Source organism: Opisthorchis viverrini (genome assembly GCF_000715545.1).
Source record: "Opisthorchis viverrini unplaced genomic scaffold opera_v5_107, whole genome shotgun sequence".
In the NCBI taxonomy this organism is placed as follows: Eukaryota; Metazoa; Platyhelminthes; class Trematoda; order Opisthorchiida; family Opisthorchiidae; genus Opisthorchis; species Opisthorchis viverrini.
In genome coordinates this window covers 1,085,040-1,099,034 of record NW_008751763.1, presented here as the reverse complement: position 1 = coordinate 1,099,034, position 13,995 = coordinate 1,085,040, and the positions used below count along the sequence as shown (strand labels likewise).

Genomic DNA, 13,995 nt, shown 5'->3' with positions numbered 1-13,995 from the left:
TCTATCTGGCCGCGTTCAATGTTCGCACTCTGAAGCAAGCAGGACAACAAGCTGCTCTTGCACTCACACTGGACTCGCTTGGCATTGATGTGTGCTGTGTCTCAGAAACGAGAATTCAAGATGCAAGCACAGTGATTCAGTTAACCGCCCCGTCAGTCTCCACTCGCTTCCGGCTACGCACCTCTGGTGATCCAGAGGCTGCTGCGGTGGGATGTGCAGGGGTTGGTATTGTGCTAAGTCACCGGGCGGAAGTATCCTTACTTGACTGGATACCTGTTGATAATCGCCTCTGTGCGATTCGTCTGGCAACGTCTGTGAAGGAGTCTCACAAGCAGTAAGTTGATAGATGTCTGTTTATCGTGTCTGCCTATGCCCCAACTGATTGTAGCTCTGACACCGTCAAAGACAGGTTTTACGACGCCCTGAATGCTCTGATGCGGCGAGCTAAAAGCTCAGACATCGTGGTGGTTGCCAGAGATATGAATGCGCAAGTGGGCAGGCTCAGTGCATCCGAGACTCAATTGGGAGGTCGACATGGACTGGACTCGGTACACAGACCGGCCACATACTCAAATCGACCACATTGCCATCAAGTACCGATGTCGCGGGTCAATAACTGACTGCCGGTCGTTTTGGAACACATTTGTGGACTCTGACCACGCGCTCGTCCGGAGTCACTGCACCCTACGTTTCCCGGAGCCGCGTAAAATGCAGACGAATCGCTTAACAACTGAAAGACTGGCAGATCCGGGTGTTAGACGAACTTAGCAGAATCATCTTCTAGAGTCTCTTCCAAGCGCTCCACCATCAGATGTGAATTCATACTGGGACGAGATTGCCACCTCCTTACATAGTGCTTGGAATTTCGCCTGTAAAACGACCCAACCAGGCGAACCCAAGCACTGGATATCAGACTGAACGGTGGCACTACTTAAATCTCGGAGAAATATCCCAGCCGGTCCCGAACATAACCCGGTGCGAAGAGTTATTAGACGTCAAGTGAAAGTGAGCTAGCGATATGACCGTGAAGTGTGGTGGACACAGAAAGCCAAAGAAATGGAAGAGGCCCAGAAAGCCGGTAATGCCCGGAGACTGTTTCAGTTGATCCGTGCGACCGGTCCCCGGAAACCACCTGTGAGTGAAACCATCAAGCACCAGAATGGAGCGATCATCTCGAATAAGGAAGAACACCTCAACCGGTGGGCTGAATACTTTGAAAACAAATGTCTTGGCCACCAGCCGCCACTCATCTAGAGCCCACTGGTTAGGTAGAACCTTGGACGGTGAACGTGAAACCACCTACGGCCTCGGAAGTTTACGACTGCATATGTTCTCGATGAAATAATGAGACAAACGCTGCAGGGTCTCCAAAATCCTGGTGTTCAAATAGCCTGTGAAGAAAACCTTGTCGATCTGGAATATGCAGACTACATCGTTCTCATGTTCGAAGAGCCGGAGAAGGCGCAAGTATTCTTGGATGAACTGACCAAAGTCCTTTGATATGCACTTTGCACCTACAAAGTGTAAGGTCATGTTTGTGGACGTGCAGTCACACACTCACAATCCAGGGAGAGGTAGTGGAAGTTGTGGAGCGTTTTGAGTATCTTGGAAGTTGTATTAGTTCTGACTGTAGTGTGACAGGTGAGGTGAATGCACGAATCTGCAAGGCTCGGGCCGCGTTTGCTAACTTGAGACACCTATGGCGTCAGAATGGTTTATCCCTGAATCTGAAGGGACGTGTGTATCAAGCTACAGTACGGGCTGTTCTGTTGTATGGCTGTGAGACTTGGCCTATTCGAGCAGCGGACCTGAGACGTCTTCAGGTGTCCGAGAATCGTTGTCTCAGAACCAGATCTCATGTGGAATGGTGCTGTCAGTCATGAGGGATAGGCTATTGGTTTTTGCGAAATATGGCAACTTCTCTGGAACGTCAATTATTATTCTAGAATTGCTGGTCCGTGGAACTGAAACCTCAACATCCCCCTGTTAAATGAAAAAACGGCCTAACGGATTCCTCAATCCCATGCGGATGTTTGTTTTATTCGTTTTCACCTTACTACTTTCAATGAGTCTCAGTAGCCCGATTTTGATGGACTCTGGGAATCACTTCAGCTGAGACTGAGGTGCAGACAAGTGAAAACTCGCGCCAATATATTAAATTCCTCTCGTGGAAATTGAAGAATTCCGAATTTCCGGCTTCGACACTTTTGGAAAAAGTTGATTTGCTCGATGTATGGCACTTCCTGTTTTCGTGTTCATTACCCATGCTCCTACCAATCGACATCGCAAACTTTTGCACTCCCTATATTTATGAAGTCCAAAATGGCTTATAGATAGGAAAATTCTATCATATCAAGACGAAAAAGCCATACCATACACCGGTATTGGAGAGCGAGTCGTTTTAGGGATGGTAATCAGATAGAATTCTCTTGTTATGTTCGCGAAACCAAAGTACGATTGGTCCCTTGTGTAGAGATCGACTGCAGGATGCCCACGCTGTATCCACCGTCTGAATGCGTTGGCCAGTCGATAGAACCCTGCCAAACACAGTTGTCCCGCCTTCTTGCTGGGTTAGTCTTATGCTGAGGACCACTGCTTTCTGGTGCGGCTTTTGAGTCAAACGCTTTTGTGGAGAACTCTATATGTCTTCCTTGCTCTTTGGCCATATATCAGCTTACGTACAGATTATATGAAGATCGTCGTAGATTTCATAGACTGAGGGTGACGGACAGCACAGTTCCGTCAGGCGGAAACACTGTGCTTTCCTCTTAGAAATTTGTTTGGCCTGTCAAGACGAAGTTTTTTGTTCCTATTCGTTCATGGGAGCAGTTTTCCACATTTCTAACCTTAATGCGACTTCGAGCGTTGCATGGTGACATTAGTCTTGTCACTCTATTCGCTGCGTACGACAGGATAATGAAGACTCAGACTGTGGAAGCCTCCCGTCTGTGTTGTTGTTTTTCCCACCCTTGACCGGAGGGTCAATGGTTCGAACCCAACCTCAGCATCTCGACTGTTTAGGCTTGGTCAACTTGATAGTATCCCAGCCCTCGTTCATCCTCCATGTGGCATGGCAGCCAGGCACCTAAAAGATGTTACATCTGGACGATTGGATTGTATGGTGAATCTTCACTGTTGTGATCTCTGATTGTGTCAATTCTTTCAATTTGTTCTGCTTCTGTCTCTACCTTTACAACCGCTTTTATTGTTGCCTTATTAAATGGTTCGAAACCTCAGCATCTCGACTGTTTAGGCTTGGTCAACTTGATAGTATCCCAGCCCTCGTTCATCCTCCATGTGGCATGGCAGCCAGGCACCTAAAAGATGTTACATCTGGACGATTGGATTGTATGGTGAATCTTCACTGTTGTGATCTCTGATTGTGTCAATTCTTTCAATTTGTTCTGCTTCTGTCTCTACCTTTACAACCGCTTTTATTGTTGCCTTATTAAGATGACGGAACTATGGTCGCTCAACCAGTTCTCCGACTTCGTGATATCAGTCATCTTCAGAATACATCGCTGGATTTCAGCCCTCACGGCTCAGCATTCACGTCAACTCAGTTACCGTCTGTTTCCATTTCTAATGAAGTGCAGCAGGAGGAAGTCAAACAAAACCCGGTGTCCATTCCAAAAGGATTACCTCAGAAGACTACTCCTATCGCTACAACAGTTGCTTCCGTCATGTCTTCTTCGGTGGCGGTCGCATCCGCAGCACCAGTTTCGTCCTGCAACCCAGCCGTTAAGGTGCCTGTTAACAGCCACCCTATCAATTCAGCTTCAGGTTAGTCCCATTTGTCACTCTTCTTAATGCTCACAAACCCCTCTGTGTGTGGTAGATATTCAGTGCTCAGACAGAACTCCGCTGTATCAGTTACATATGACCTGGACCAAACACGCTGTCATAAAGTGCGTCTTGGTCAGCGGTGACTTGATCACATTTTCGTTGTTATAAGGAACTAGACTTTACCATAGTATTATGGTTTGTGCTAATCCATTTCCGAGTACAGCCCTCATTCCCTCAACCAAACTACTGTCATACCACGTTGGCCATCGCATGGTATTGTTTTTAATGTTTGCACTCTGAAGTAAGCCGGACGGTAGCGAAGCGTCAATGTTGAAAACTGATGTGCTGTCGATTATGGTGAGGATGATGTAGAGGACTATAATCTCTATTATCCTGAATCACGCTATTTGTAAGGTAGGACTGTGTGTGATCTTGATATCCAGACGACCACATGACAATTTTTTGCTGTCTGTAACCCAAAAACAATTATTGGTGTCACCTGTAAACAGTGTCTTGTGTCTACAGTTTGATGGACGTATGAGCTGGCCAACTTACTTGGCTTACTGGCTAGGGTGAGTTTGGTAAACAGTTGAGTGCCCAATTTTTTTGCAGAAACAGTTTCTCGCGATTCCTTATTGGGCGTAGTGAAACTCCTCCACTCCATTGTAATCATTGATTTTTGTCGGTTCTGCTATATTATCTTCGAGCTAGCTCAGTAGTTAGGGCCCGAGCTCGATCACCAGAAGATCTGAGGTTCGAACCCGAAATATCGACTGATTCTGTCTAGATTTTGGCAACTTGTCAATAGCTCAGCCCTCGTGCCCTTTTCAGGTGGCATGGCAGCTGGGCGCTGAAAGGGTTTTACAGCTAAACGACGATGATGGTGATGATGAAGATGGTATTCCTCTCTCAAGACGCATTTTGGATGAGTTCTCTCCTTTCTGACCGCTACACTTTGGAGAGAACCTTGTCTTCATCTCGTGGACCGTACCGTTCATTAACTTAAATTTAACCAATGAATGCCAAGGTCTTGCTAATGTGCATTTTGGATCACGGACGAGTGGCGCTTGACTATACTCTTCACGTCGCCAGCTCCACTTTAGCCACCGATTTCGAGCAACACCGTTTCGTTTCTCTCTGAATACTGGTGCGTAACTTTAACCGTCAGTTGTTGGGGTCATTATCGCTGTCATACTCTTATCGGGCTGACTGGGGATCTTCACTTACCAAGTCATCGTCAAATGCAATGGATAGGGTCTCAGAAACACGAGCAAAGACGGATGTCGATTGGGATATGCCCTAACAATGTAGGTGGATAGGGGAAGTCCAAATTGCTGGTGCTTGCGATTATTAAGCATTCCATCGTATAGAAACTTCGTCCATTTGGAGGGCAATTTCATCTCGGCAGATGCATTGCCCGCTCGGACAAATAAAGGCGTACCGAATACGACTACTACTCTTTGGGGTTCATTTTTGAAGAACATGGTCAGAAACATGAAAGTGTGAGCGACAGATATGGAAGAATGTACAGGAGAACAAAAAACGGGGAGACTTCCCATACGAAGGTGTGCAATCACTGGTTTTTCGAAAGTGTATAAACGCCGACTAAAAGGAGCGATGCATGCTGCTGCAGTTATCAACTACTCATCTACCCACCATTTCATTGCGAGCACTGCAACAAGCTAACTGCTGCTAGATTACAAAGGTACGGGTGATCAGTTAGTTGAAGTTCTTTGAGGTCCTCATTTTAGAGAAGCCAGTTTTTCCCGCCGTAAAGTTGGACTTCTTCCGTAGTTGCCCACTGGACCGTTTAATTTTGTTTCGGACGCCACAAGTGCTACAAGTTGAGGAGTTCTTCTCGTGCTTTGATACACGTATATTGATTCCCCCCCATCCTATTAAAACCCCAGTTAATGCAGCTGTCACGATACGTAAGCCTATAAACTTACCCCTGCTCTTCGCCTTCATATGTTTCCAGAAGACACAAAGTATTGAAGATCCTAGAGCAAAATTCTGAACGTAACAATGCAAGCTGGACCGAGAAACCAATTCCAACGTATTACACTGGATTATGAGGATTGACGATCGTCACTTAGCAAGACAACATCATCCATCTAGTCCAGCTCTCCAAATATTCTTCCATGTGCTATTTCGATCTCTAGATTTATATAACGCCATTGAAATATGCTGTCAGAAAACTATCTGGAAGTCGTCAGCTAACTATAACACAAGCAAAAGGCTGAAATAGAGAGCATGAGTTACATTGGCAATGTTCACGGGCATTCTTTGTGGAGGGATCACTCTGTTAAGGGTCCCGTCTATCTTTAGGGAAAACAGCGGATATTGGTCAGCATTATGTTTTCTGCTGCGTACCCGGGTTAGGCATCACAATGCCAGATGTAAGGGTTGGAACAGTCGCCTGTACTAATTTCGCTAACCTTGGCCTCTTCCCTCTGAAACGCACTATTGTTTAAGGGGTTTACTTAGGGTAGGAAACAGGCACTCACCGCCGTCTTTTTGTGGGCAAGATATTAAGTGGCTCCACCTGCGTTTCTATGCGGATAGACATATCTTGAAAAAAGCTGTGTACCGAATGAATTGAGCTCAAACTGGTTGTTCGTTAATATGCAGTTTCGCTTATTGGCAACCGATTTGGTTGGCCAGCTTGAGTTGCTGTTACGTGATTCACACAGTAGATTTACCAACCACGTGTAGCTGATAGACTTTTTGCTTGCTAGGTGTTGTTTGTTTCTTCATTGATTCGCATTCCGGCTGTGTAGACTGATCAGTAAGTGTACATCAATTTGGTATCTTGCCAACCAGGTAATCTAACGGTTGGTTGGTTGGTTGATACCCCCAGTGCAGACTTTTTCGGGTGACTTTCTTCGGTGCAGAGGTCTTCTACATGCGCAATCATTCACGCACTTTTCCCATGTCCCCGCAAACTGTGGTCTTTTAGGGACTATCATGCCCTTCCCATGACCCTAATTTTTCGCCTCTAACGTGCTTAATTCTGATTACCTTCCCCGTCACGATAGTCTCCAGCAAAGCGTTTTCCATCAAGATCGCGTTTGCAGATATTTCTGTGTTGGTCCCCGTTGACGATAGGTGAGTCTCTCGATGTTCGTGCTGTGATATTTTTCAGTGTTTTTCATATTGTCTTCGTGAGAACTGATGCACGTCTCTGAGCTCTTGTGCAGGAGATAAAAAACCCAACCCTAGAATATGGATGACAGATCTACCGACATTCGATTCTTTAGGGTGATATATTTGGATGAACTGGCCAAAGTCATCCCGTCCTTTGGCGTCTACTTTGCACTCACAACTTCGGACATGCGGTCACTGAACACACCGGTTAAAATTCAGGGAGAGGCACTCGAGGTTTTGGAATATGTTGCGTATCCTGGAAGTTGTATTTGTTCTGAGTGTAGTGTGACGACGTGGTCAGTGCAGCAGTCTGTAAGGTTCAGGTCTCATTCGCTAATTCGAGACACCTATGGCGTCAAAGCGGGATATCTCTGAGTCTTAGGGGACCTATGTATCAGACTACAGTAGGAGCTGTTTTTTGTATGAATGTGGTACTTCTTCTCTTCAAGCAGCGGAACTGAGACGTCTCCAGGACTTCAACAAACGTTGTCTGAGAGTGATAGCTCGTGTAGGCTATTGATGGAAAGTCCGCACGGAGAATGTTAGGAAACGAGTGTTCGGCTGGTCACCGGAAACTTCAATCGAGAGCTGAGGCCAGCACCAAAGCATGTGGTGGTTAGGCCATTGTAGAACCATCATTTGTTAGAGAGCATATTTTCCTATGCTCAGTTCAGAGTGGAGAAACCAGAGAGATGGTCAACCCTTAATCTGGCAGAGGGGGTTGAAAGAGATTACGAAGTCTGGGCACTGTCAGTATAACTGGCCTCCCAGGATGAGGATCACACGATCCCTACTGCACCTGATTGGAGACGCTGCAAGATATGGCCAGTAATCGATGTCAATGGCGTTCTTGTTGTCAGTTTTTATCCAGACTGCCAGGCACCTCAAATGATTTGATTAAGCTACCACTTAGTTCTTTCTCCATCAATTTTTATTCTTTTCTTCACGATAAGGATTGCAAATAAACCATGAATGTACAGCAGCGAAGCATCAGGTTGAGCACTGGTGTTATGCCGTCGATGATGAGTGTACTCTGTCGCCGATTGGAAGTGGAACTTCAGCAACGTTGTTTGGGCTTTTCTCGGCTAGGCTAGCGCATCAGTAACGTGAGCCGTACTGGTTTGGATGTTTCCTCCACAGTTCAGATCAAACGTTGTCGGAGAAAGTCTTCGACTTAATAACCTGCGACGGTTAGTGTCGTTGCCATGAAAGTCAGCTGAAGATGCAACTCATTAGGTTTAATCAGAGGTCGATAATTTTTGTCTTCACTCCGTTTGCGATGGCTGTCGCTTGAAGTAGGTCTGGAGAACAGTGGACGCGAAGCTCACCTTAGGTCGTCAAATTTGGGAAGGACATTCGTTCGGCCAACTGGTTCTGTCCAGGCGCCAGCCGCAGCCATTTGGAGCACAGTCAGGCTCTGAAATATTTTTGTTATGAATTAAGATAAACACCGTTGGTTAGACGATTATTGTCTTGTTGGCTCTTGTAGGGAAGTTGTAGTTGTTTTCTTTGTTTGATATTCGCATGGCTGCAAGCCTGTATTTGGCCATTTTTGTGTCACCTGCTACTTTTCGCTACCCGTCAGTTCCCGAAGTGTTGCCTGGCTCGCCAACGAAGCTTATCGCCGCCGGCAAATTCTCAAGTCATCTCGATCAGGTGTTGTCGATTCCATTCGGGATAACTCCAATCGCGTCCGACTGAGCACTCGTGATGGCGCCCTCCTCCTAAGCACCGATCGGTTACACTCGGTTTTACCGGAATTCGGACGGACTGGCTGTGTTTTCGAACTGCTGGCAGAGATAACGGACGAGACCTGCTCGGATGCACCACTTCTAACACAAGCTAGACAAAATCCCTCCCCTTTTAATGTTGCGCACATTGTAGAGCAGAAACGGGACACAGGTAAGCAACCTGCTTGGCTAGGAATTTTTTTATTTTCAATGCATTTTTGTTGAATCACCTCAGGGTTCAAGTATACGCCTGAATTCATTAGTCTCGTCTACATCCATTCTATAGAAAGCGTGTTTAGCGAACGGGACGCCCCCTTGTCAGCTTATCCCGCTTTCTCCAGGATAGATACGATGCGGCGGATTTCTTGTGGGAATTGCAAGTTATGCTCTTACTGGTTATTTTATGCGCGACGGGAATTTCCCGTACAATCCAAATAGGCCCCCAGTTGGGGATTTGCCGTGGACTGTTAGTGTTGAGCGTTTGGGAGTTGAGTTGACTATAGTCCCAAGTTCTCTTTGGTAGTTCTAAGCTACCGCTGGGATTCAGGTTCTGTTTTCTTGTACTGCGCCTCTGGTAATTTAGCAATATTGCAGCTTCCATTCTTTTCACTGACTGCCTGGTGACAAAACGGTACCGCAGCTGGACCACCACGCTAAAATTCTATCACTCGTGTTTCTGAAGGAAGGCGCTATTCCCAACCAGTGAGAAGTAACATCCCTCGACTATCAACCGTTGTACTGCACTAGTCAATCAAAATAACCGCACAGGCAAATCGATCGCGCAGCTCTCTGTTCGTCGTTGGTTGTTTTTATTGTTCTGCTTTTTTGTTGAACTTGGTGCTGGCAGAATCTCGGTATACTTCATGCGTCCACTCTTCTAACTAGGTCCACCTTTAGAGGGCATGGAACGAGTAGACCTGATCGTCCGGTCGCGCTTTTTCCGTTCGCTTGTGGAGCGGGTACAAGCTACGCGCATGGTTGATCTCAGATATTTATCCCTGGGTGATAATGACTGTCATCTGATCCTGGACCAATTATTTTCGCACGGTGCGCGTTCAGTTACTGAGGTCCGGTTACAAGGTAATTGCTGTGTATTTTATTGTCTCACGCTCGACTATGTCTGGTACATGCACTCACTGAGTAAGCGATTTTCGTGTGAAAATTTGTGAAGGAAAGTTATCTGACAACGGCTTTGTGCATCATGACACCGTGGATGGTTGCGTAGCCGTATGCGGTCGGCGACTTAGTCGAAATAGTTTGCAATAATTTGCTACTTTTGTCAATAGCCCTAGTGATATCCAGAGGCGAGTCAGCACCAGAAATAACATACCACGTTGATTAGAAAGATGTGTTTGTAACTGTTACACCACTCATTTTCCAGGATGCAAAGGCGGTTGCTTTAGCAAACTAGGATGCATGCCTTTGATTACTCGTAGCGCAATTCTGAACGCTTCGTAGGTGCTCACCAGTTGACGGTTTTCTAACAAGTGGTGTGTGATGAAAAAGGCTGATCTCAATCGTATTTCTGAACTGCTACCCGTAACAAGGGTAGACATTCCTAAACTGGCGAACAGTTTTCCTCTAAATTTGCGCTGCTATGTTTTCCGCTACGGTCTGAGTCGACGTTATCTTCCTGTTATAACGAGAAAGTTGGCCAAACACCCTGTTAAGGGTTGTCATAGACGATAGTTTCTATTGATCCTCGCTTGCACTTGTATAATTTGAAAATGAATGTATTTCATCCATTATGTATAAGTGGATGTTCAAGTACAACATAAGGTGGTTGATGGATAACGCCTACTTATGGAATCCCAACAAGGGCGGAACTGGTCCGTCAAAGGGTTTTCAGCAACCCTATGGATTTCGATGGTATCTCGGATATCGTACCAACTGAAACGTGAGGCGAACTTTGCGTAACATATTTATTTAGAGAATAGCACTAAAGAACGATTCAGTCTAGTCTCTCCAACACGAACATGATTTGTCATTGGGTGTATTTCGTTCACTGTGTTCATCTGTAAAACATGCCAAAACTACAAATACTCTTGACCCTAATGTGGTTGCGGTGTCTAAGTGATAAGCTTTTGGAGATGGAAGTCAGTAAGGGAAGATAATGGTAGCGGTTTCTAGTCTCATATTAAAATCTCTTTCAGAGTGCTTTTCAGCTACCAGGTGGCCCTTGCGTGTTTGCGTCTTAAGGTGGCTCATCTCGTTTCTAATTGGCGAATTTAGGCCCCCCGAATCTAGGCTCCCGGTTTCCCAGCCGTTCTGAAAAACTCTATTTTTTCTTTCAGGAAACTCTTTAAAATTGGACGTACTGAATGTGTCGCCCCCGGACGCCATCCATCATGCTCCCTTAATCCTACCCCTCGTTCGGTTGGCTTCTCATTTGACTAGCCTGGACTTGGACTCTAATGCGATCAGCCTGAATAACTTTGTGCACTTTTTACAGGAACTCAAACAGGCTTGCTGCACGGACCTGAAGTGAGTTGGGCTCTCTTTTGGCGCTGTCCCGATACTGCAGGTTGGTGTTTTTTCAGACACGCTCCCCTTCAACCTGTGGCGTCATTTTAGCGCAAAACTGTCGTGTAGCGAGCAGGAAGGAAGTGGCCTCCAAAGCCCAGACAATAATAATTGGGGTGTTTCTCCTCTGTCTCATCCCTTCGTTAACCAGATTTGATTCTGCGACGTCGAGTTGAGTGATGGACAACATTGCTTATGTACTGGTTAATCTTGCTGACGCTGTGGTGAAACAACTCACCGTCGTAGAGAGTATGTTTAAATAGTTGAACTGTTTTTTCATTGTTTTTGTTGTATGGTTGTGAGACGTCTCCTGGGCAAGCAGCAGAAAGGAGGCGACCTCAAGTCTTAGAGCTTTTGACTGGTATCAGTGAGTCTACCTTGTTCACAACCGGAAAAGATGTGTTCGTTTGTGCAGAAGGGAATTCCATTGGACGGTGTGTTCAGCAAAGGATGCCGTCGTGTTGCACATGCAGTTGTCTGCCAGAAAAAACGCTGTTTTCTGTGTTCAATTTATCGTGATGCAAACAGAGAAATGGTCAATTTTTCTTCTGGCAGAAGGCACGAGGTTTATCAAGACAAGTGTGGGTACTGTCTGCCTAAATTGCCTTCTAAGATCCGGTTGTTTGGTTTCCCTTGTGCTTGATTGGAGATGCGGTGAGATATAGCTGCTTATCTATATAAGTTCCTTCTCAGATTTTTGGAGCAATACCTGGAGGTGTAAGCCCCCCAGACTACCTGCAGTAAGCCAACCAGTTCCTCTATTCACTTTTTCACAATAAGGCTTTCAAATAAATTATACAACAGTGAGGCTGTCGAGGACGACGATGGAATGTGATTTAACTTGCCGAAAGTCTGTCATATCGGTTTGCGATCACAGTCACTTTACGCCGTCAGTAACTAGAACCTCTGTTCCCATCTGATCAAGATGCATTCCCCTTGTACACTGCGGCATTCAAGACCAGGACTCCAATAAAACTGTCATCTAGCTTGTGTGGGGTCGGAGCTCATTTTAGCGCAATATAGGTTTAATGTTTATCACTGGACCGTGCTGCTCAAAGCAGACTCAGTTTGCCCCCACAGCCACCACTAGCTCCACTCGTCACATGCTTACCCACCCGTGGTCTGGGTAGAGATGGGGATAAAAGGTGACAGGTTTGCCTATCAATAGTTGGACACGCCCTTCTCTGCTCCACGCTAGGCGTTCCTTCCGTTTGGACCTTTCCATCTGGTCGTTAAGTCCACTACTTATTGTTTTGGTTACTATCTCATCTGTCGATACGGTTAGCTAAATTTCTTCAGGATAAGTGTATTCTTATTGGAATACTGTTCTTCACATGGTCAAACTTCTTATGTTTTGAGTTTCGCTTTACTCAGCCCATTGCCCCGGGATAACAGTGGGTGAAAGCCATTACATGTTCCTCTGAGTCGTACGGTATATGTACGGGTGGTTTTTCGGCTATCAGATTGTTCAGGTTATTTCGATATACGAGGACTGAGACATTGCCAGGTCACCCATTCTCATACTTGACCAGTCTGTGAATTGAATCCTTTCCTCATGAGCTCGCGGCTTGCAATCACTACCAGTGTGAACAAAAGCGTCAGTGTTAAATGCCAACCAAAACTTCACTGTATCCGCTGTGAAAATACGGCTTTATCATGGTGTGACGGTTTGTGTAACCCAGAAACCCGTTAAGCTGTACCGGAGGATGCCAACACAGCATCCGTGGGGTTTCTCCCACCAGTTTGACAGCCACTGTCTCCTAGCTCTAAATTTTGAGGGTTAGTGCATTTACGGTAACTTACTCCACTAATCTCAGACCACTCTGCTAGTTCCTGCTAGTCCCTACCTTGCTGCCAGGCTTTTAAATCAAGATCTTTGGTCGAGTATCCGAATCGTACCCCGTTTGAGTTTGGACATCCTCTTAGTATCTTAGTCTACACATATCAGTGGAATCGTCATGGCTATTTAGCATTTAAGCACCAGTATTTACTGTCAGTGTGTTGCTTTCGGTGAAGATGACGCTGATTCATTGTGGATGTGGGTGTGTATATTTCAGAAGACAACTTCCGACCTTACGTTTGTGTCCATTGAATCCAACGATCGTGATGCCGTTAGAACGCCTCTAGAACGACCTTTTGTTCGTTGTTTTCGCGGCTTCTACCTTTTGCACTTCGCTTGCATTCGTCTAAGCAGAACACCAAGGCTAGTATCTGATAAAAGACAAGTGCTTGGGACGCAGCGTTTGATGTACGTGACGACGGACTAGTCAACTAGTCTTCGAAAAGAAAACCGTAGTATCTGTAGTATTATTCTGCAGTCGAGGCGTTTCGTCAGGATTTTGAAACTGTCACGACTGACAACTTGTTTCTTGTTTATCACATGACTAGAACGTTATTTTGAGATATGACATGTGCCTCTCAGGCTATGCCTTCTCGCACTATCGTTAACCACGACTGAACAAGTTCAGGACACTGGAACAAAGTATATCTAGGCTGGCAGACAAAGATTCAGCAGTGTCATAGTTGAGTGTTCGGTTACAGAGAACCTATACTTTCATGGCTATGCCTCTCGCACTATCGTTAACCACGACTGAACAAGTTCAGGACACTGGAACAAAGTATATCTAGGCTGGCAGACAAAGATTCAGGCGTGTCATAGTTGAGTGTTCGGTTACAGAGAACCTATACTTTCATGTTTGATTTCAAGACTATGAACTAGAGGAAAGACGAATATTGTTGCCCAGCAAAGTGGGTTTTCGTTGGTGTCTCTTCACCAATATATATATATATATATATATATATATATATA

General features: G+C 45.6%; 1 protein-coding gene across 1 annotated transcript in view; it reads left to right on the top strand.

Annotated features, from left to right (window-relative positions):
• The window catches only part of T265_05597 (hypothetical protein), a gene marked incomplete at both ends in the record, with an annotated part of 39,230 nt that overhangs the window by 13,045 nt on the left and 12,190 nt on the right, over positions 1 to 13,995 (top strand). Inside the window, 5 exons of the mRNA XM_009170649.1 lie at positions 3,454 to 3,783; positions 6,825 to 6,894; positions 8,519 to 8,835; positions 9,549 to 9,743; positions 10,958 to 11,147. Of these exons, the coding sequence (XP_009168913.1) occupies positions 3,454 to 3,783; positions 6,825 to 6,894; positions 8,519 to 8,835; positions 9,549 to 9,743; positions 10,958 to 11,147 (1,102 nt within the window). The remainder of the gene's footprint in view (positions 1 to 3,453; positions 3,784 to 6,824; positions 6,895 to 8,518; positions 8,836 to 9,548; positions 9,744 to 10,957; positions 11,148 to 13,995) is intronic.